The sequence below is a fragment of the Mandrillus leucophaeus genome, unplaced genomic scaffold (assembly GCF_000951045.1).
Source record: "Mandrillus leucophaeus isolate KB7577 unplaced genomic scaffold, Mleu.le_1.0 Scaffold159, whole genome shotgun sequence".
In the NCBI taxonomy this organism is placed as follows: Eukaryota; Metazoa; Chordata; class Mammalia; order Primates; family Cercopithecidae; genus Mandrillus; species Mandrillus leucophaeus.
This window is the reverse complement of record NW_012101576.1, coordinates 2,974,188-2,996,521: the sequence shown is the minus strand read 5'-3', so window position 1 is coordinate 2,996,521 and position 22,334 is coordinate 2,974,188. Positions and strand designations below refer to the sequence as shown.

The 22,334-nt window shown below is 37.0% G+C and overlaps 1 protein-coding gene across 5 annotated transcripts in view; it reads left to right on the top strand.

Moving 5' to 3' along the window:
• Positions 1-22,334, top strand: part of SYT14 (synaptotagmin XIV) — a 202,655-nt gene that overhangs the window by 5,021 nt on the left and 175,300 nt on the right. For 2 of the 5 annotated variants that reach the window (XM_011975814.1, XM_011975813.1), the window contains exon 2: positions 8,036-8,156. The exons of the other annotated variants lie outside the window; for them this stretch is intronic. In XM_011975814.1, the coding sequence (XP_011831204.1) occupies positions 8,036-8,156 (121 nt within the window). The remainder of the gene's footprint in view (positions 1-8,035; positions 8,157-22,334) is intronic. 5 annotated transcript variants of the gene reach the window in all.

Sequence of the window (22,334 nt, the reverse complement as noted above, 5' to 3'; positions counted from 1 at the left end):
TTTGTACAGTTTAGGGGAGGTAAAACTGGGAGGCATGGAATTAGGCAGATTCCATTTTTTTCAAATACTCGAAAGTGTTGATGGTATGTTCATGAACAAAAATTTTAATGTTAATTTAGTCTAACTTCTTAATATTTTTTCTTTTCATTCTTTTCTCTTTCTCCCCCTCCTTCCTTCTTTCTCTCTGTCTTTCTAGTGCTTTTTGAGATGTTGTGGGGAAATCCTTCCTTACCCCTAAGATGATAGCAATTCTATTACTTTAAGAGGTTTAGTCTTGCTTTTTATATTTGTTATTAATCCATCTGAAATTGATTTTTATATGGTTAAGAACCTAATTTCAGTTTTTATTGGTTAAGTAGTAGTTCCAGCATAATTTACTAAGTATTCCAAACATTTCCCACTGATCTGCAGTGCCACCTCTGCTACCTCTGTCGAGTTTTTATCAAGTTGGTCTGTTTCTGTTCTGTTAATCAGTTTACCTATTCCCTAACAGTACGTCACTATCTTAATTATTAAAGTGTTGTGATTCTTGTTATCTAGTAGTACAAATTCTTCTTACTTTTCTTCTTCAGTAATGTAATAACTATTTCTGGGCCTTTGATTTTCCATATAAAGTTTAGAATCAGCTTGTCAAGTTCTTTAAAAAGCCTTTTTGGAATTTTAATAGGGATTACATTGAATCTCTAGATCTATGTGGAGATGATATCTTTAAAATACTGAGATATCTTATTCTTGAACATGGTGTATCTTTACATTTGTTTAATACTTTTCAGTAAGGTTTTGAAAATTCATCTATAATGATCTTGCATTTTTTTAGATTTATGTCTAGATATATTATTTGTTGCTATAGTAAATGAAATTTGTTAATAAAAATGCAATAAACTTCTCTAAATTAGTGTTATATGTGGCCATATTGCTAAACTATTTAACTATTTCCATAGATATTTTGGGTTTTCTCAGTAAACATATCATCTGCAAATAATAACAGTTTTAAAATCTTTTCTAGTTATACTTTTTATTTCTTTGGCAGCTTCTTCGGGAAAATAAACAAAATAGAACTAAAAGGATACTGTATATTCCTCTTCCAACTGCTTGACTAAGCATGATCTTAAAAATGGACAATCACAAGTGTTGGCAAGGATGTGGAGGAATTGAAACTCCCATCTATTGCTGGGAATGTAAAATGGTACAGCAACGTTAGAAAACAATTACAAAGTTCCTAAAAAAAAAAAAAAAAAAAAAAAAGACATAGAGTTACGATATAACCCAGGCCTATACCCAAGAAAATTGAAAACATATGTTTATACAAAAATTTGTAGATGAATATTCATAGCAAGGTTATTCTTTTTTTTAATTTTTTTTTTTTGAGACAGAGTCTCACTCTGTCGCCCAGGCAGGAGTGCAGTGGCATGATCTCAGCTCACTGCAACCTCCGCCTCCTGGGTTGAAGCGATTCTCATGCCTCAATCTTCTGAGTAGCTGATACTACAGGTGTGTGCCACCACACCCAGCTAATTTTTTGTATTTTTAGTAGAGACGGGGTTTCACCACATTGGCCAGGCTGGTCTCGATCGCTTGATCTCTTGATCTTCCTGCCTTGGCCTCCCAAAGTGCTGAGATTACAGGCATGAGCCACCACACCTGGCCTAGCAACTGTATTCTTAATAGCCAAAAAGAAAGGGAAGCAACCTAAATATCTATCAACTGATGAATGAATTAAATAAATGTGGCATATTGGCACAATGGAATATTATTCATCCACCAGAAGAAATGAATTATTGATACAAGCTACAACATTGATGAACCTTGCAAACAGTGAAAGAAACCAGACACAGAAAGCCACATATCATATGTATAGGCTTTCATTCATATGAAATATCCAGAATAGACAAATCTATAGAGACAGAATACAGATTAGTAGTTGCCAGGGCTAGGGGAGGGGAGAATAGGGAGCTACTACTAATAGGTATGGGTTTTTCTGGGGAGTGATGAAAATATTCTGAAATTAGATAGTGATTGCACAACTCTATGAATATATTACAGAACACTGAATTATGCACTTTGGTGAATTTTGTGGCATATGTGTTTTATCTCAATAAAAAAAAGCATCTGCTTACGTAGCGTGTTTTATTCTTACCAGCTCCTCTTTTTATGCAAAAGTTTCCATTACCTGAAATTCTATTCCTTTGATATTTACTACTTTAGATTTTTTATGTCTTTATGAACCTAAATTAAAATAATGATATGCCTGAGACAGGTGAATGTATATACTAATGTATGTTAATATGTTCAAGTCATATTAACCTGGAGGGTAGTTTGTAGTTTTATGGCACAGGACTCTCTATTGTCCTGGCCTGTTAGTATTTTTATATACTAAATCTATCTTTATGGCATTACTTTATTGGATATTCACAAATCAACATGTAATATCCCAGTATGAATGACAATCTGTTTTTGGAAATTGTAGAAAAAAGTCTCTGTAGTGATTAGAGAATAGGAGATGATCAGTGGTTAACTTTGTTTTTTCAATTTAGGAAAAATAAATATATGCCTTTTTTTAAACATTGAAAATAAAAATTACTTTACTGAATCAATTGGGAAGATGTATAGAATATTTAAATTTATTACCTTCAATGTTTTTCCTTGACTAGAAGGAAGTCACTTATTTAAACCACTAAAATATAAATATCTGAGCATACTTGAGAAATAGTAGCAAAAAACAACTTTCCAGTCTTTTCTCCCATTTGAATCAAAGACTGTCTTGAAGCTAGGTTGGCCACATGTGGTTTTTTGAATGCTGCTCATCACTAGTCTAGGTGGCCTTTACAATTTCTTTCAAATATGATCTGAAATAATAACTTAAACCTCATCAATTAACATCTTAAGGTGAGTAGTTGTAACTCATCTGAGGGCAAAGCCTTGTATGATTGTTGACATAGGATGTGCATGGTAGTGGTAGGTTTACAAATTATGGGGCTACAATAGATATCCTATATCTGTTCAATTCTGATAGTTTCTTGTCCTAATACACAACTGTTTTAGAATGATACACTTATAAGAGAGTATAAGGTGTGAGAGATGAAAATTTGAAGACAATAGGTAGATTACAGTTACTAGAGCTAGGGGAGAGGCTGAACTTGATGCTGCTTTTCCAAACCTCTGGCAATCAAGGGAATGTTTTTGCATGTGCTATTCTTTTCCTTTGAGTTGGCTGATATCGCTTTGTGGACAAATGGAAATCCAGTTAGGTGTTTATATTTTACTGTCTACAGCCTTGGATTCTCCCTTTTTGCTGGGTAGACAGATTTATTATTTCTTTCTCTTTCCCCTGAAGTGCATCGTGGGCTCTTCCCTCTTTTGGTGGTGTTTTAGTTATTTCTTTTGGGAACATAGTAGAAAAGTGTCTGAACTGTAGGTGACAATTTTTCATGTAGAATTCGTGAAGGTGTAGAACTATATTCTGACTTTTTAGGGGCTGGGATAGGTACAGATTTCTTGCTTAGTGACCAAACTTGACTTTCAAGCCTTTTATAGTTCTAATTGGCCAGAGTAGTAGAACAATAAAGTAACTTTTCTTTTTTTGTGTATTTATTAGAGCTAGTATTTAGTAGAAAGAGAACATGATTATGAAATAAAGAGATATGGATTAAATTTCCCAATTTGCTTCATCCAGGCTAGGTAACTAAAGTCATTAAATTCTTTGAGTCTCAGTTTCCCCCTCTGTAAAATGGTAACATTATTAAGGCTATCTATACTAATCTCACAAGGCTTCTGTGAGGATCAAGTAAAGTAAAGTGTATGAAACCCTTTGTAGTCAGTAAATTGGTATGTACATATTATTGTTATCTTGCTGAAGAAGGTAGGGACAGTCTTGGAACTTGTAGACTCTTATTGGAGGTGAGTGAATTTTTTTGTATGAATTCTGAAAGGCATGACCCAATTGTTTCATTGTTTATTCTTTCAGTGGTTTGACACTCAGAGCTTTGAATTTATGAGACCTACCTACTGAGTCACTAATGTTAGCCTTCTAAAATGTTTCAATAATTCATTTAATAATGGCATATGTCTGTAGGAAACAGTTTGCTGATCTCTGAACAAGGAAGTGGCTCCTAGTATGAAAAATTCTGACCACAAATCTTTGGGTGTTGGCATATAAGCAGACCTCCATCTTCAATTTCTATGCAGATCCAGTAAAATACTTTTTCTCCTATTGTTAGATCAACATGCAAATGAAAAATTCTAAAAATTATGTAAAAATTGTAATTGTCTTTTCTTTCTTTCTTGTGACTAAACAGTATGTAATGAATCAAGTACTCTTTTTCTCAGTGTATAATTCAGTTTTCATTATTTTAAAAATATCTAGTCATAATATAATTCTTTTATTTATGCCATTTTCATTTTTTCTGGTTCTTAGGGTAGATATGTTTCCTTTTGATATAGCTCAGTGACTTCTAGACACTACTATTAAGAGATATTCTTGAATTGAAGAGGCCAATAGATTTTTGTAACTGCCCTGTTGTACATTTTAAGCTTTTTTTTTTTTTAACCTGGTGCAAGAAATTTCAATTAGGTTGTGAATTTATAGAGCCTCAGTAGTAGCAGAGAATAGGGCTTTAGCTACTATAATTAAAATGACAGTTTCATTTACAATTTAATAGAAGGTGGAGATCTTGGAGCTGTATTTTCTTTGATTCATTCTCGGCTTCTTTGAACTTCTTAATGAGAGGTTTGTGTGCACCCAGAGGGAGGGAGCCTACTGCATTGACTCATGCTTGTTATTTTTAGTTTTATGTTCCAAATTCAGGCTGCCATAAATTAACATATACGCTAAGAGTAAAGCAGACCCCCAGTCTTTGAAGGGGAATGATTTTATTCATTCATGAGGGGAAACATTTTATTATGGAGGTCATAGGAGTATAAGAATCTAGAGTAATCCAAATAAAAATGGAGAGCAAATGGGTGATGAAGGCTATGAGAACCCATCCTGTACCTCACTAAGTTCTACCTTTCTCTGAAATACCCATCTAAAAGTATCATTTTCTTCTTCCCTTATTTCTTTCTGTAATGGCTGTATGAGTTGGAGTTTTATGAGTGTAAAACTAAGGTGTTTACAGAATGATGTCTGTGTACCAACCTCAGAAATGTAAAGCCTATTTCAGTTTTTCCTAACCCGTCTGCATTATTCAATTGAGTTATGGACTCTTTAATAAATCACATTGAAACGGAACAGAAGTTCATTTATTGCTACCAGAACAGAAAGACAAGAATGTTGTTTATCTGCCCAGCGCTTGATTCAAGGGAAGTGGTCTAGGCATTCTTTTACTCAGAATAGACATTGTAGTTGAGATGTCCAGGGTGTGTGTAAAAAAGAAAATCTTTTTTTATTCTTGAGAGAAGAGGAGTAGAGATGGATTGCTGAGATGATCCTGACAGAATGGGTGTCATACATACCATCCACTATAGTCTCTTTAGTAAGGGTCCAGGTATTATAAAAAATGTCCCATTGTCAATTTAGTTTAGATTTCTCTCTCCTAAGGTCTTTTCCATTGGAAGAAAGAGAGGGAAATTTTCTTGTTTTATCAACCTATTTCATCCTAAGACTTAGGCAGACAAATGGGATATATACTAAGTGATTTTGGCTTATGTACTTATTTTACCTAAATGAATTATATATGTAAAAATATGTATGGTTGGGATCTTTTGATCAATAAATTTAATTTTCTGATTATTTATTCTGGCCTGTCATCATTTTCATGAGGAGGAAAAATATCTACAGAGGACAGTTTTCATACATCAACTGAAGTATGACTCATCTTTTCTATATTTCAACACCAGAAGTTAGGTAAACACAAACAAACCTTTAAGAAATATATCTACAAAATGAGAGTGATTAATCTGATGAAATGACAGATTTGGTGATTATTTTCTCAAAGAATTGGTTGTTCACATCAGTGAATCTCTAATTACTGTAAAATATGGGCTTCTGTAAACATGTGTTTACATCCACTTGTAGTTTATTTCAGTCAGAGGTGTGAGGGAAGGATCCAGCTTTACGTTAATCTCTAACTGATCAGCCACTTATACAATACCAATTATTGGATAATTCATTCTTTCCCTGACAACTTGCAGTACTACTGTTTTCATGTACTAAGTTGTTATACACGCTTGGGTCAGTGATATGGTTTGGCTCTGTGTCCCCACCTGAATCTCATCTTGAATTGTAATCCCCATTATTCCCACATGTCAAGGGAGGCACCAGGTGGGAGGTGATTGGATCATGGCGGCAGGTTCCCCCATGCTGTTCTCGTGTTAGTGAGTTCTCACAAGAGCTGATGGTTTTTAAGAGTTCAGCAGTTCCTCTTCTCTCCCACCTGCTGCCGTGTAAGATGTGCCTGCTTCCCCTTCTGCAATGATTGTAAGTTTCTTGAGGCCTCCCCAGCCATATGGAACTGTGAGTCAATTAAACTTCCGATCTTTATAAATTACCCAGTCTCGGGCAGTTCTTTATAGCAGTGTAGACTAATATAGTCAGTTTCTGTAGTTAAGTTTTTTTTCTTTCTATTCATCTGTATATGTTTTCTGGAACCGCTATTACTCTGCTTTTATTAGTGAGGCTTTTGTTACCTAGTAGAAAAGGGTTTCTTGCATTAATGTTCATTTTAAACATTTTCCAGTTATTCCCTTATGTTTATTTTTCAGTGAACTTTGAAGTAAAGTATGCTTTTTTACAATTTATATTCCAAAGGAATCCTTTTTCCCAGAAATAATCCTAATACAATTAAGTTTCCTTGTGCTTTCTCCCTGTCATGAGGGGTCACACAGAGCACACCTCCCTCAGCAATGAAAATGCAGTAACATGTATACCATCTTCATGCCTAGGAAAGTCCATTAGAGACTCAGAGCCCAAGGTTTTCATTGAGGGCTTGCCATGTAAGCACCCTCTTCCTAGCTTGCAAAAAAATTGCAGATTTCCAAAAGAAATATAGGAGTTCAGCATAAACCATAGTATTTATACAAACAGTCTAGGTACAAGAAACTACTCATATCAATTAATGTTGACTGGTACCACTCTGAGGATCAAGTTCCCAGATGCCAGCCAGGGGCCAACCCTATAAGCAGGGTTTTCTAAGGATAGCAGTCTCAGGTCTGTCATGTTCACTTTTTTTTCTGTACAGAAGGTCAATGCCAAAGTAAGGCATGTTTTGACGAAGTCTATTTTAAAATAAAATTTTAGATTCAAGAGGTCCATGTTCATGTTTGTTACATGGATATATTAATATATTGTGTGATGCTGAAATCTGGGCTTCTGTTGGATCCATTACCCAAAAAGTAAACAGAGTACTCAATAGTTATTCAACCCTTGTCCCGCTCCCTCTCTCTTCTCTTTTAGACTCCCCGTGTCTGTTGTTTCCATCTTTATGTCTGTGTGTACTCAGTGAGAACAAGTGATACTTGATTTTCTGTTTCTCCATTAATTCACTTAGGATAATGGCCTCCGGCTACATCCATATTGCTGCAAAGGACATGATTTCATCTTTTTTGTGGCTGCATAGTATTCCATGACATGTATGTACCACATTTTCTTTATCTAGTCAATTGTTGATGGGCACCTAGTTGATTCCATGTCTTTGCTATTGTGAATAGCACTGGGATAAACATATAAGTGCATGAATCTTTTTGGTAGAAGAGTTTGTTTTCCTTTGGGCATTTACCCAGTAATGAGATTGCCGGGTTGAGTGGTAGTTCTATTTTTAGTTCTTTGAGAAATCTCCAGACTGCTTTCCACAGGGACTGAACTAATCTACAGTCCCATCAACAGTCCGTAAGCATTCCCTAAGGAAGACATTTTGAGTAAATTTTTATGTATGATGTGAGATACATATCAAAGTTCACTTGGTATGGATATCTAATTGTTTCAGCCTCATTTTTTGAAAAAAAAAAAACCTCTCTGAAATGCCTTTGTCCTTTTATATCAAATCAATAGATTATGTATTTATTGGTTTATTTTTGAAATTTTCTTTTTTTTTTTTTTGAGATGGGGTCTTTCCCTGTGGCCAGGCTGGAGTGCAGTGGCGCCATCTTGGCTCACTGCAACCTCCGTCTCCTGGGTTCAATCGATTCTCCTGCCTCAGCCTCCCAGGTAGGTGGGACTACAGGTGTGTGCCCACCACACCCAGCTAATTTTGGTATTTTTAGTAGAGATGGGGTTTCACTGTCTTCGCCAGGATGGTCTCGATCGCTTGATCTCATGATCCGCCTGCCTAGGCCTCCCAAAGTGCTGAGATTACAGGCATGAGCCACCGCACCCGTCTTCTTTTTGAACTTTATCCTGTTCCATTGAATTATTTGTCTGCCTTGTTGCCAATACCAAAGTGTCTTGATTACTATAGCTTTATAACCATTCTTGAAGTGCAAGTCTATGAATTTTGTTTTCAGATTCTTCGCTCTTCCAGATCTCTTGCATGTCTATGTGAATTTTAGCTTCAGTTTATCAATTTCTACAAAATAGCCTGGCGGAATTTTGGATGGGACTGTGTTAGAAAAAAACACCTGTAGACAAGCTGAAGAAAATTGACATTTTAATATTATTGAGTCTACTAATCCATGAACCTAGTGTATATTTCTATTTAGTTCTTCTTTAATTTTCTTTAGATATAAATTGTAATTTTCAGTGTGTAAGTCTTAAACATTTTATCAGATATATCCCTAAGCATTTCATATTTTTTTAATGTTGTAAATAGAAATTTTAAATTTAAATTTTTAGTGGTTCATTGATATTATATAGGAATACAGTTATGTTTTGTACATTATTTTGTATGCTGCAACCTTGCTAAATGCACTCGTTAGTTCTAGTAGCTTATTTTGTAGATTCTAAAGAAGTATTTATGTAGATGACCGTGTCTGTGAATAAAGACAGTTTTACTTTTTCCTTTCCAATCTGGATGCCTTTTATTTCTTTTTCCTGCCTTATATTTCACTGACTAGAACTTACAATACTGAATAGAAGTAGTGAGAATGAGAATCTTTGCCTTGTTCGTGATCTCAAGGGAAAGCATTTTGGGTGATCTCAAGGGAAGACCATTCAATCTTTTACCAGTAAGTATCATGTTAGATGTTTTTGCCTGGGTGAGGAACATCCTTTTTATTCCTAGTTTTCTGAGAAAGTTTAGAAGGAATGATTGTTGGAATTTTTCCAAGAAAATGCTTTTTCTGTATCTACTGATATGATCATGTGATTTTAAAACTTTTTTTAGTTTGTTTACATGATGAATCACATGTCAAACCAATCTTACATTTATGAGATAAATTCTACTTGTTCATGATGGATTATCCTTTTACTATATTGTTGGATTGAATTTGCTAAAAATTTGTTAAGACTTTTCGTGTGTCAGTAGGGATACTGGTTTCTTTTCTTTTCTTTTCATGCCTCTTTCTAGTTTCAGTATCAGGATGATACTGGCCTGAGAGAATGAATTGGGAAGTTCCTTCCTCTTGAATTTTGTGAGAGAGTTATATATAGTTGGTATTATTTCTTTCTTAAATGTTTGGTACAGTTCACCAGAGAAGCCACATAGGCCTTGGTGGCATAAATTTTCTTTATGGGAAGGTTTTTAACTGCAGACTTAATTTTTAAAAAAATATATGGGCCTCTTTAGGTTATGTATTTATTCAATGCACTGTTGATGGGCACCTGGGTTGGTTCCATGTCTTTGCTATTGTGAATAATGCTGTGGTGAACATATGTGTGCATATGTCTTTTTTGGTAGAAACATTTTCTTTTGAAGATATATCTGGTAATGGGATTGCTGCATCAAATGGTAGCTCTGTTTCAAGTTATTAGAGAAATCTCAGAGTTGCTTTCCACAGTGGCTAAACTTATTTACTTTACCATCAACAGTGTTTTAAGTGTTCCCCTTTCTTTGCAGCCTCACCAACATCTGCTAATTTTTTACTTTTTAATAATAGCCATTCTGACTATTGTGAAATAGTATCTCATTGTGGGGTTGTTTTTTCTTTTCTTTTTTTCTTTTCTTTTTTTTTTTTTTTTTTTATGGAATCTCGCTCTGTTGCCCAGGCTGGAGTGCAGTGGTGCGATCTCGGCTCACTGCAACCTCCGCCTCCTGGGTTCAAGCGATTCTCCTGCCTCAGCCTCCCAAGTAGCTTGGACTACAGGCATGCGCCACCACACCTGGCTAATTTTTTGTATTTTTAGTAGAGACGGGGTTTCACCCTGTTAGCCAGGATGGTCTTGATCTCCTGACCTCGTGATCCACCCGTCTTGGCCTCCCAAAGTACTGGGATTACAGGCATGAACCACCATGCCTGGCCCTCATTGTGGTTTTGATTTTCATTTCTCTGATGATTAGTGATATTGACCATTTTTTCATGTTTGTTGGCTGCTTGTATGTCTTCTTTTGAGAAGTGTCTGTTTGTGTCTTTGCTCACTTTTTAATGGGGTTGTTTTTCGTTTGTTGACTTGCTTATTCCTTATAGATTCTGGATATTAGACCTTTGTCGATACATAGTTTGAAATATGCGAATATTTTCCCCCATTCTGCAGGCTGGCTGTTCGTTGTGTGGATTACTACTTTTACCGTGCAGAAGCTTTTTAGTTTATATAGTCCCATTTGTGTATTTTTGTTTTTGTTGCATTTGCTTTGGGGGTCTTAGTCATGAATTCTTTGCCTAGACAAATGTGCAGAGGAGGTTTTCCTGTATTTTCGTTTAGAATTTTTATAGCTTCAGAATTTACATTTAAGTCCTTAATTCATCTTGAGTTAATTTTTGTATATAGTGAGAGATAGGGATCCAGTTTCAGTCCGCATATAGTAATCCAGTTTTCCAGCACCATTTATTGAATAGAGTGTCCTTTCCCCAGTGTATGTTTTTATTAACTTTGTCGAAGGTCAGTTGGCTACAGGTATGTAACTTTATTTCTGGGTTGTCTATTCTGTCCCATTGGTCTATGTGTCCTTTTTTGTATCAGTACCATGCTGTTCTGGTTACTATAGCCTTATACCATTTAAAGTTGGGTAATGTGATGCATCCAGCTTTACTCTTTTTGCTTAGGATGGCTTTCACTATTTGGGCTCTTTTTTGGTTCCATATGAATTTTATAGGTTTTTTTGTTTTCTAATTCTGTGAAGAATTGACATTGGTAGTTTGATAGGAATAGCATTGAATCTATAGATTGCTTTGGGCAGTATGACTTTTTTTTTTGGTGTCAGAGTCTCACTCTTACCCAGGCTGGAGTACAATGGCAGTCTCGGCTCACTGCAACCTCCACCTCCCAGGTTCAAGCCATTCTCCTGCCCTCAGCCTCCCAAGTACCTGGGATTACAGGCATGTGCCACCACGCCCAGCTAGTTTTTGTATTTTTAGTAGAGACAGGATTTCACCATGTTGACCAGGCTGGTCTCAAACTCCTGGCATAAGGTGATCCGCCCACCTTAGCCTCCCAAAGTGTTGGGATTACAGGTGTGAGCCACTGCACCCGGGGCAGTATGGCCATTTTAATGATACTTACTCTCCAATCCATGAGCATGGAATGTTTTTCCATTTGTATTATCTATGATTTCTTTCAGCAGTGTTTGGTAGCTCTCCTTGAGGAGATCATTCACCTCTTTGATTAGATATATTCCTAGATATTTCTTTTCTTGTGTGGCTCTTATGAAAGAGATTGTTCTTGGCCTGGCTCTCAGCTTAAATATTATTAGTGTATATAAATGCTACTGATTTTTGTACTTTGATTTTTATCTTGAAACTTTATGAAGTCGTTTATCAGTTCTGGGAGCATTTTCCTGGAGTCTTTAGGGTTTTCTAGGTATAGCATCATATCATCATTAAAAAGAGACAGTTTGACTTCCTTTTGTCCTATAAGGATACCCTTCATTTCTTGCTCTTGCCTGATTGTTCTGGGTAGGTCTTCCAGTATTATGTTGAGTAAGAGTGGTGAGAGTAGACATCCTTGTCTTGTTCCAGTTCTCAAGGGGAATTGCTCCAGCATTTGTCCATTCAGTATAATTTTGGCTATGAATTTGTCATAGGTGGGTCTTATTATTTTGAGGTATGTTCCTTTTGCTGCCTGGTTTGTTGAGGATTTTTATCATAAAGGGATATTGGATTTTATCAAAAGCTTTTTCCATGTTGATTGATATGATCATGTGATTTTTGTTCTTGACTCAGTTTATGCAGTGCATCACATTTATTGATTTGTGTCTGTTGGACCAACCTTGCATCTCAGCAATGAAGGCTCCTTGATCATGGCAGATTAACTTTTTGATATGTTGCTGAATTTGACTTGCTAGTATTTTGTTGAGAGTTTTTGTGTCTACATTCATCAGGGATATTGGCCTGAACTTTTCTTTTTTTGTTGTTGTATTTTTGCCAAGTTTTAGTATTAGGGTGATGCTGACTTTGTAGAATGAGTTAAGGAGGAGTCCCTCCTCCTTGTTTTTCTGGAATAGTTTCAGTAGGGTTGGCACCAGTTCTTCTTTATGCATCTGTTAGAATTTGGCTGTGAGTCCATCTGGTCCAGGGCTTTTTTTGGTTGGTAGAGTTTTTATTATTGATTCAATTTTGGAACTTGATATTGGTCTGTTCAAGGTTTCAGTTTCTTCTTGAGACAATCTTGGGAGGTTATATGTTTCCAGGAATTTATCCATTTCCTCTAGATTTTCTAGTTTTATGTGTATAGAGATATTCATAGTAGTCTCTGAAGATCTTTTATATTTCTATATAATTGGTTGTAATGTCTGGATCATCTCACTGTTTTTCTTTTTTAATCTTACTAGTGGCCTATCAATGTTGTTTAACGTTTCAAGGAACCAACTTTTGGTTTCATTGTTCTTGGTATGTATTTGGGGTCTCAGTTTCCTTCCGTTCTACTCTGATTTTTATTTATTTATTTATTTATTTATTTTGCTGACTTTCAGGTTAGTTTGTTCTTGTTTTTCTAGTTCTTCTAGGTGTGATGTTAGACCATTAAGATTTTTCTAACTATTTTAGGTTGGTGTATAGCACTATGAACTTTCCTCTTAATACTGCTTTTGCTGCATCCCAGAGATTTTTGTATGTTGTGTCTCTGTTTTCATTTATTTTAAATATTTTTAAAATTTCTGCCTTAGTTTTATTGTTTACTGCAAAGTCATTCGGTAGCAAGTTGTTTAATTTCCATGAAATTGTGTGGTTTTGAGAGATCTTCTTGTTATTGATTTCTATTTTTATTTCACTGTGATCTGAAAGTATGGTTGGAATGATTTCAGTTTTTTTGAATTTACTGAGACTTGCCTTATGGCTGAGCATGTGGTCTATCTTAGAGTGTGTTCTATGTGCAGACGAGAAGAATGTATATTCTGTGGTTGATGGGTACAATATTCCATAGATGGTTATTAGGTTCAGTTGGTCAAGTAAAGTCCAGAAATTCTTTGTTGATTTTCTGCCTTGATGATCTGTCTCATGGTGTCAGTTGGGTATCGAAGTCCCTCACTATTATTGTGTGGTTGTCTAAGTCTTTTCATAAGTCTAGAATAATTTGTTTTATGAATTTGGGTGCCTCAGTGTTGGGTGTGTATGTATTTAGGATAGTTAAGTCTTATTTAATTGGATGCTTTCTCATTATATAATACAATTCTCTATACTTTTTTATTGTTTTTGGTTTAAAGTATGTTTTATCTGATATAAGAAGAGCGACTCTAGCTCTTTTTTTTTTCTGTTTGTACAATAGATCTTTCTTCTACCCTTTTCTTTGAGCCTATGGATTTATATGTGAGATGGACTTCTTGAGGACAGCAGACAAATGGGTCTTTTTTTTTTTTTTTTGCCAACTTTTAAGTTTAGGGGTACGTTTGCAGGAGGTGAAAGTTTGTTACAGAGGTAACATGTGCCATGGTGGCTTGCTGCACAGATCATGCCATCAACTAGGTATTAAGCCCAGCATCCATTAGCTGTTCGTCTTGATGCTTTCCCTCTTCCTGCCCCCCAACTCTCCAGCAGGCCCCAGTGTGTGTTGTTCCCCGCTATGTGTCCATGTCTTCTCATCATTCACCTCCCACTTGTAAGAGAACATGTGGCATTTGGTTTTCTGTTCCTGGATTAGTTTGCTGAAGATAATGGCTTGTGGCTCCATCCATGTCCCTACAGAGGACATGATCTTGTTTCTTTTTATGGCCGCGTGGTATTCCATGGTGTATACATACCACATTTTCTTTATCCAGTCTATCACTGATAGGCATTTAGATTGATTCCATGTCTTTGCTATTGTGAATAGTGCTACAATGAATGTGTGCATGCATATATATTTTTTTATTATTATCATACTTTAAGTTCTAGGGTACATGTGCACAACATGCAGGTTTGTTACATATGTATACAGTACATGCATATATCTTTATAATAGAATGATTTATACTTCTTTGGGTATATACCCAGTAATGGGAGGATTGCTGGGTCAAATGGTACTTCTGCCTCTAGGTTTTTGAAGAATCACCACATTGTCTTCCACAATAGTTGAACTTAACTTATACCTTTGCCAACAGTGTAAAAGCATTCCTTTTTCTCTACAACTATGCCCGCATCTGTTATTTTTTTTTTGACTTTTTAATTATAGCTATTCTTACTGATGTGAGATGGTATCTCATTGTAGTTTTGATTTACATTTCTCTGATGATCAGTGATGTCGAGCTTTTTTTCATATGTATGTTGGCTGCGTGTGTATCTTTTTTTGAGAAGTGTCTGTTCATATTCTTTGCCTACTTTTTAATGGTTTTTTTTCTTGTAAATTTGTTTAAGTTCCTTGTAGTTGGTGGGTGTTAGACCTTTGTGAGATGGATAGATTGCAAAATTTTCTCCCGTTCTTTAGGTTGTTTGTTCATTCTGATGGATAGTTCCTTTTGCTGTGCAGAAGCCTTTTAATTAGATCCCATTTGTCAATTTTTGCTTTTGTTGCAATTGCTTTTGGCACTTTCATCATGAAATCTTTGCTGGTGCCTATATCCTGAAAGGTATTGCCTAGATTTTCTTCTAAGGTTTTTATAGTTTTGGGTTTTACATTTCATCCTTTATTTATCTCGAGTTGATTTTTATATATAGTGTAAAGAAGGAGTCCAGTTTCAGTTTTCTGCATATGGCTAGTCAGTTCTCCCAGTACCATTTATTAAATAGGGAGCCCTTATCCCATTGCTTGTTTTTATCAGGTTTGTTGAAGATAAGATGGTTGCAGGTGTGCAGTCATATTTCTGAGTTTCTATTCTGTTCCATTGGTCTATGTGTCTGTTCTTGTACCAGTACCATGCTGTTTTGGCTACTGTAGCCTTTTATAGTTTGAAGTCGGGTAGCATGATGCCTCCAACTTTGTTCTTTTTGCTTAGGATTGTCTTGACTATTTGGGCTCTTTTTTGTCCATATGAATTTTAAAATAGTTTTTTTTCTAATTCTGTAAAGAATGTCAATGTTAGTTTAATGGGAATAGCATTCAACCTATAAATTACTTTGGGCAGTATGGATTTTCATGGCATTGATTCTTCCTATCCATGAGCATGGAATGTTTTTCCATTTGTTTGTGTCATTTCTGATTTCACTGAGCAGTGGTTTGTAGTTCTCCTCAAAGAAGTCCTTCACTTCCCTTGTTAGCTGTTCTTTCTTCTTTTTTTTAAAATGCAACTTGCAACTCTGTGCCTTTCAAGTAGGGCATTTAGACCATTTATATTCAAGGTTAGTATTCATATGTGAGGTTTCAACCATATGAAATTGTTAGCTTTTTGCTCTGTCATTTTTGTTGTGTGGAAGCTGTATAGGGTCTATGGGCTATATACTTTATTATGTTTTTGTGGTAGCAGGTATTGTTCTTTCATTTCCATGTTTAGAATTCCATTAAGGATCTCTTGTAAGGTTGATCTGGTGGTAATGAATTTTCTTAGTGCTTGCTTGGTTGGAAAAATGTTTTATTTTTTTTTTGCATATGAAGCTTAGTTTGGTGGAATATGAAATTCTTTGTTGAAATTTCTTTTCCTCCTCCTCCTTCTTCTCTTCTTCTTTTTTTTTTTTTTTTTTTTTTTTTTGCCGGGTCTCACTCTGTTGCCCAAGCTAGAGAGTGGTGTTGTGACTGAAGCTCACTGCACCTCAAACTTCTGTGTTTAGGCAATCCTCCCACCTTAACCTCCCGAGTAGCTGGGACTACAGTTGTGTACCACCACACCTGACTAATTTTTAATGTTTATTTTTTGGAGAGATGACATCTTGCTATGTTTTTCATGCTGCTGTCAAACTCCAGGGCTCAAGCAAGCCTTCTGTATCACCATCTCAAAGTGTTGGGATTACAGATGTGAGCCACTATGCCTGACCCATACTTTCTTCTTTTCAAGAAATCTGAAAATAGGCCCTTATTCTCTCCTACTTTGTAAGGTTTCTGCTGAGAGGCCTCCTCTTAGTCTCATGGGGTTCCATTTGTGCATGATCTGACACCTTTTTCTCTAGCTGCCTTTAAGATTTTTTTCTTTAGCATTGACCTTGGACAGTCTGGTGACTATATGCATTGGTGATGTTTGTTTTGTATAGTATCTTGTAGGTGTTGCCTGGATTTCTTATATCTAGATGCCTACACCTCTTGCAAGATTAGGAAGATTTTCTTGATTTATTCCTTCAGTTATGTTTTCCAGGTTTACTTTTTCTCAAGAATGCCAGTAATTCATAGGTTTGGTTACTTTACATAGTCCCATATTTCTCAAAGACTTTATTATTATTATTATTATTATTATTATTATTATTTGAAATAGGGTCTCACTCTGTAACCCAAGCTGGAGTGCAGTGGTGCCATCACAGCTCACTGCAGCCTTGACCTTTTGGTCTTAGGTGATCCTCCCACCTCAGCCCCCAGAGTAGCCAGGACTACAGCCATGTACCACCGTGGCCGGCTAATTTTTGTATATTTTGTGAAGACAAGGTTTCACCATATTGCTTAGTCTGGTCTCAAATTCCTGAGTTGAAGCAATCCACCTGCCTCAGCCTCCCAAGGTGCTGGGATTATAGGCATGAGACTGTGTTTTAAAATTCTCTTTTTTTTGTTTTTCTGTGACTGGGTTAGTTTAAAACACTGGTTTTGAAGTTTTGAAAATTTTGTTTTCTGTAATAGCTCATTTGTTTTTAACACTGAATAGTATTCAGTTGTCTGGATGTTGTACAGTTTTATTTATCCATTCACCTACAGAGGGACATCTTGGTTGCTTCCAAGTTTTGGCAATTATGAATAAAGCTGCTGTAAGCATCAATGTACACATTTTTGTGTAGACGTAAGTTTTTAACTTTTTCGGTAAATACCAAGGAATGTAATTGCTGAATCATATGGTAAGAGTATATTTAGCTTTGTGAGAAGCAGCCAAACTGTCTTTTAGAGTCGCTTTGCCATGTTGCATTTACAGCAACTGTTAATGAGGGTTCCTGTTGCTCCACACCCTCATCAGCATTTGGAGTTGTCAGTGTTCTGGATTTTGGCCATTCTAATAGGTATGTGGTGGTGTCTCTGTTGTTTTAATTTGCATTACCCTGATGACAGATGTTGTGGAGTGTGTTTTTACATGCTAATTTGCTATATGCTTATCGCTTTTGGTGAGGTATCTTTTAAGGCCTTTGGCCCATTTATTCATCAGGCTGGTTTTTTTTTTTTTTTTTTTTTTTTTTAATTGTTGAGTTTTAAGAGTTCTTTATATATTTTCGAAACAGTCCGTTATCAAGTTTGTCTTTTGCAAATATTTTCCTCTAATCTGTAGCTTGTCTTTTCATTTTTCTTCACATTGTATTTTGCAGATCAGAAGTTTTAAATTTTAAATTGAGATCCAGCTTATCAACTATTGTTTTTCATGGATTGTGCTTTTGGTGTTATATTTACAGTCATTTTTGGCTGTTACTTCTTCTGATATTGTTCTGCCTTTTTCCTCTTCTCCTTTTGGTGCTCATATGATACATGTGTTGGTATGTTTGATGCTATCTCACAGGCTTTCACATTCTGTTCATTTTTCTGCCTTCTTTTTTTTTCCCCAGCTCCTCAAACTGGATCATTTCAATGGTTTTATCTTAATGTTTCCTGAGTCTCTGATTTGCCTGGCCAAATCTGCCATTGAACCTCTCTAGTAAACTTTTCATTTAATCTAGTGTACTTTTCACTGTCAGAATTTCTATTTGGTTTCTTTTCATAATTTCTGTCCCTTTATTCATACTCCCTACTCATACAATGTTCTTCTGATTTTCTTTTTTTTTTTGTCCCTGGTTTATTTTGGCTTATTAATCTTATTTAAGAGTGTTCATTAGACATCCTTAACTAGTAATTCTAATTTTGGATCTTCCTCAGAGATTGTTTCTGTGAAATTCTTTTATCCTGAGAATGGGCCATACTTTCCTGTTTCTTTGAAGGCTTTGTAACTTTTTGTTGAAAACAACATTTTGAATACTCTATTATGGTAAGTAGAAATGAGATTGTCCTACTCCTCAGGGATTTCTCATTTTTGGTTAGTAGATGCTGCAGTTACCTGTTTAGTGACCTCCCCAGACTATTTTTGAAAAGTCTTTATTCCTTCTTGTATATGGTCAGAGATGTTTCTTTTTCATTATATCTGTGGTCAGACAAGGACCTGTCTCAGGTTTTCCTAAATGTCTGGATCCAAAAACCCAACCAAAGATGTATGTGCCTTCTTGAAATAGCCACTGCTGGCAAAGCCACTACAGCCTGAGGCAGCCAAAACAAAGGCAAGCATCTACATCTGTTCTTCAGGGAAATACCAGAATGATCAAAATGCACAACTGCCAATTTTTGGAAGTCAGGGTCCTTACTGCTGATTTTAGCACCAGCTAGCCAGTCCAGGTATATGAGCTGATGTCCCATTGCCAAGGTAGGGCTGAAGGGTGGGGGATGGTAGCTGTTTTGTGCATACTGTTCTCTTACTGAGTTTCAGCAGTCTCTCCTTTCAGCAAGCGCATCTGTCGTTGCTGTAATTGGCCAACAAGGTTCCAGAGTTTTGAAATAGTTGATTTTGACAATTTTTTTCCTGTTTAATGGTTCAGTGGAGGTATGTACCCTTGAAGCTTCCTACTCCCTCATTTTCTGTGATGTCACTCTCTCTTATCTTTAAAAAATTTTAAATAATAAGATGAAAACTATTTTTTTTAGTACACTGTATTCTTTGTGTTGTATATCTGGGTTTCATCTTTTGTCATTTTCTTTCTGTTTGAAGAACTTTAATATTTCTTACGGCAGATTTGCTGGCGATGTTGTCTTTCAACATTTGTGTATTAGTCCATTCTTGTGTTGCTATGAATACCTGAGACTGGGTAATTTATTATAGAAAAGAGGTTAATTGGCTCAGGGTTCTGCAGGCTCTATAAGCATGACACTGGCATCTTCTCAACTTCTGGAGGGGCCTCAGGGAGCTGTTACTCATGCTGGAGGGGAAAGTGAGAGCAGGCACTTCACATGGCAAAAGCAGGAACAAGAGAGTCAGTGGGGAGGTGCCACACACTTAAACAACTAGATCTTGTGAGTACTCACTATTTCAAGAACAGCACTAAGCCATGAGAGTTCTGCCCACAATACCTGAACACTTCCCACCAGGCCCCACCTCCAGCATTGGGAATTACATCTCAATATGAGATTTGGGTGGGGACAGATATACAAGCTATATCATTCTGCCCCTGGCCCCACCAAATCTCATGTCCTTCTCATGTTGCTAAATATAATCAGGCCTTTACAATAGTCCCCCAAAGTTTTAACTTGTTGCAACACTAAAAGTCCAAAGTCTCACCTGAGACAAGGCAATTGCTTTCTGTCTAGGAGCCTGCAAAATCAAACGGGACAAGTTATTTACTCCCAAGTAGTGTGCGTAGAGACATTGGGTAAGCATTTCCATTCCAAAAGGGAGAAATTGGTCAAAAGAAAGGGGCTGCAGACCCTATGTAAGTTCAAAATGCAGCAGGGCGGTCATTAAATCTTAAAGTTCCAAATCAGTCTCTTCTTTGACTCCATGTCCTATATTCAGGGCACACTGCTTCAAGAAGTGGGCTCCCAAAGCCTTCGGCCGTTCTGCCTCTGTGGCTTTGTAGGCGGTCAGCCCCCAAAGCTGCTCTTCCAGGATGGAGTTGAGTGTTTGTGGTTTTTCCAGGTGCACAGTGAAAGCTGCTGGTGGATCTGCCCCTCTGGAGTCTGGAAGGCAGTTGCCCTCTTCCCACAGCTCCACTGGGAATGTCCCAGTGAGGACTCTGTGTGGGGCCTCCATCCTCACATTTTCCCTCTGCACTGCTCTAGTAGAGGTTCTCTGTGAGGCCTTCATCCCTGCAGCAATCTTCTTCCTAGACATTCAGGCTTTTCCAAACATCCCTGAAATCTAGGCAGAGGCTGCCAAGCCTGCACTACTCTTGCACTCCAAGTGCCTAAAGACTTAACACTAAGTGGAAACCTCCAAGGCTTACAGCTTGCACCCTCTGAAGCAGCGGCCCAAGGTATACTTGGGCTTCTTTGAGCTGGTTGGAGCCAGAGTGGCCGGGATACCGGGAGCAATTTCCCAAGGCTGTGCAGGACAGCAGGACCCTAGGCCTGGCCCACAAAACCATTCTGTTCTCCTAGGCTTCAGGACCTGTGGTTGGAAGGGCTTCCATGAAGGTCTCTGAGACCTTTATCCCATAGTATTAGGTATTAGTACTTGGCTTCTTTTTAATTTTGCAAATTTCTCTAGGAAGTGGTTGCTCTGCAGCCTGCTTGAATTCCTCCCTTGAAATTGAGCCTTTCTTTTCTGCCACATGGCCAGGCTGCAAATTTTCCAAACTTTTATGCTCTGCTTCCCTTTTAAATATAAATTCCAACTTTAGTCATTTATTTGTTCCCAGATCTGAACATAGGCTGTTAGAAGCAGCCAGACCACATCTTGAATGCTTTGCCACTTAGAAATTTCTTCTGCCAGATACCCTAAATTATCTTTCCCTCTTTTTTTTTCATTTTTGAGACAGAGTCTCGCTGTGTTGCCCAGGCTAGAGTGTAGTGGCGTGATCTCAGCTCACTGCAACCTTTGCCTCCCAGGTTCAAATGATTCTCCTGCCTCAGCCTCCTGAGTAGCTGGGATTACAGGCATGCGCCACCACGCCCGGCTAATATTTGTATTTTTCGTAGAGACAGGGTTTCACCATGTTGGTCAGGCTGGTCTTGAACTCCCAACCTTGTGATCCGCCCACCTTGGCCTTCCAAAGTGCAGGGATTACAGGCGTGAGCCACCATGCCCGGCCCAATTATCCTTCATTTTTAAACTTACACAGATCCCTAGGACATGAGCACAATGCAGCCAAGCTCTTTGTTAAGGCATAATATGAGTTACCTTTGTTCCAGTTCCCAGTATGTTTGTCATTTCCATCTGAGACCTCAGCAGCCTGGATTGATTGTCCATATCACCATCATCATTTTGGTCACAGCCATTTAACTCATGTCTAAGCAGTTCCAAACTTTCCCTCATCTTTGTCTTCTTCTGAGCCCTCCAGACTATTCTAACCTCTGCCTGCTACCCACTTCCAAAGCTGCTTTCACATTTTCAGGTATCTTTATAGCAGAGCCCCACTCCTTGGTACCAGTTTTCTATATTAGGCCATTCTTGTGTTGCTATAAAGAAATACCTGAGACTGGATAATTTATAGAGGTTTAATTGGTTCACAGTTTTGTAGGCTGTACAAGCATGGCGCTGGCATCTGTTCAGCTTCTGTAGAGGCCTCAGGGAGCTTTTACTAATAGTGGGAGATGAAGTGGGAGCAAGCACTTCACATGGTGAAAACCGGAGCAAGAGAGGGTGTGGGTGAGGTGCTACACACTTAAACAATCAGATCTTCTGAGTACTCACTCTTGCAAGGCTAGCACCAAGCTATAAAGGATCCTCCCACCGTGATCCAAACACCTCCCATTAGGTCTCACCTCCAACACTGATAATTACATTTCAGTATGAGATTTGGGTGGAGACAAATATCCAAACTATATCCTTTTTTGTGACTCAGAGTTATGTTGTATTGTTTTGCAAACTTTCACCTTTTATTTTTCAAAGATCTTTTAACTGGCAAGGACTTCTAGATTAGCGGCTTTTATTCTTTCAGTACTTTAAAGATAGTGTGCCACTTGTTCTGTCTTTTATTTTTTTTAGGTAATGTGTAATTTTTCTGACTACTTCTGTTTTTATCTTTACAACTTTAATGCATTTGAATATAATGTTCGTTTGTGTAGTTTTCTTCATTTTTTTCTTTTTTTCTTTCATTTTTTTCTTGTTCTTTGAATTTAGTGAGCTGCTTTTGGTTATAGTTTTCATTAAATTTGGAACAATTTT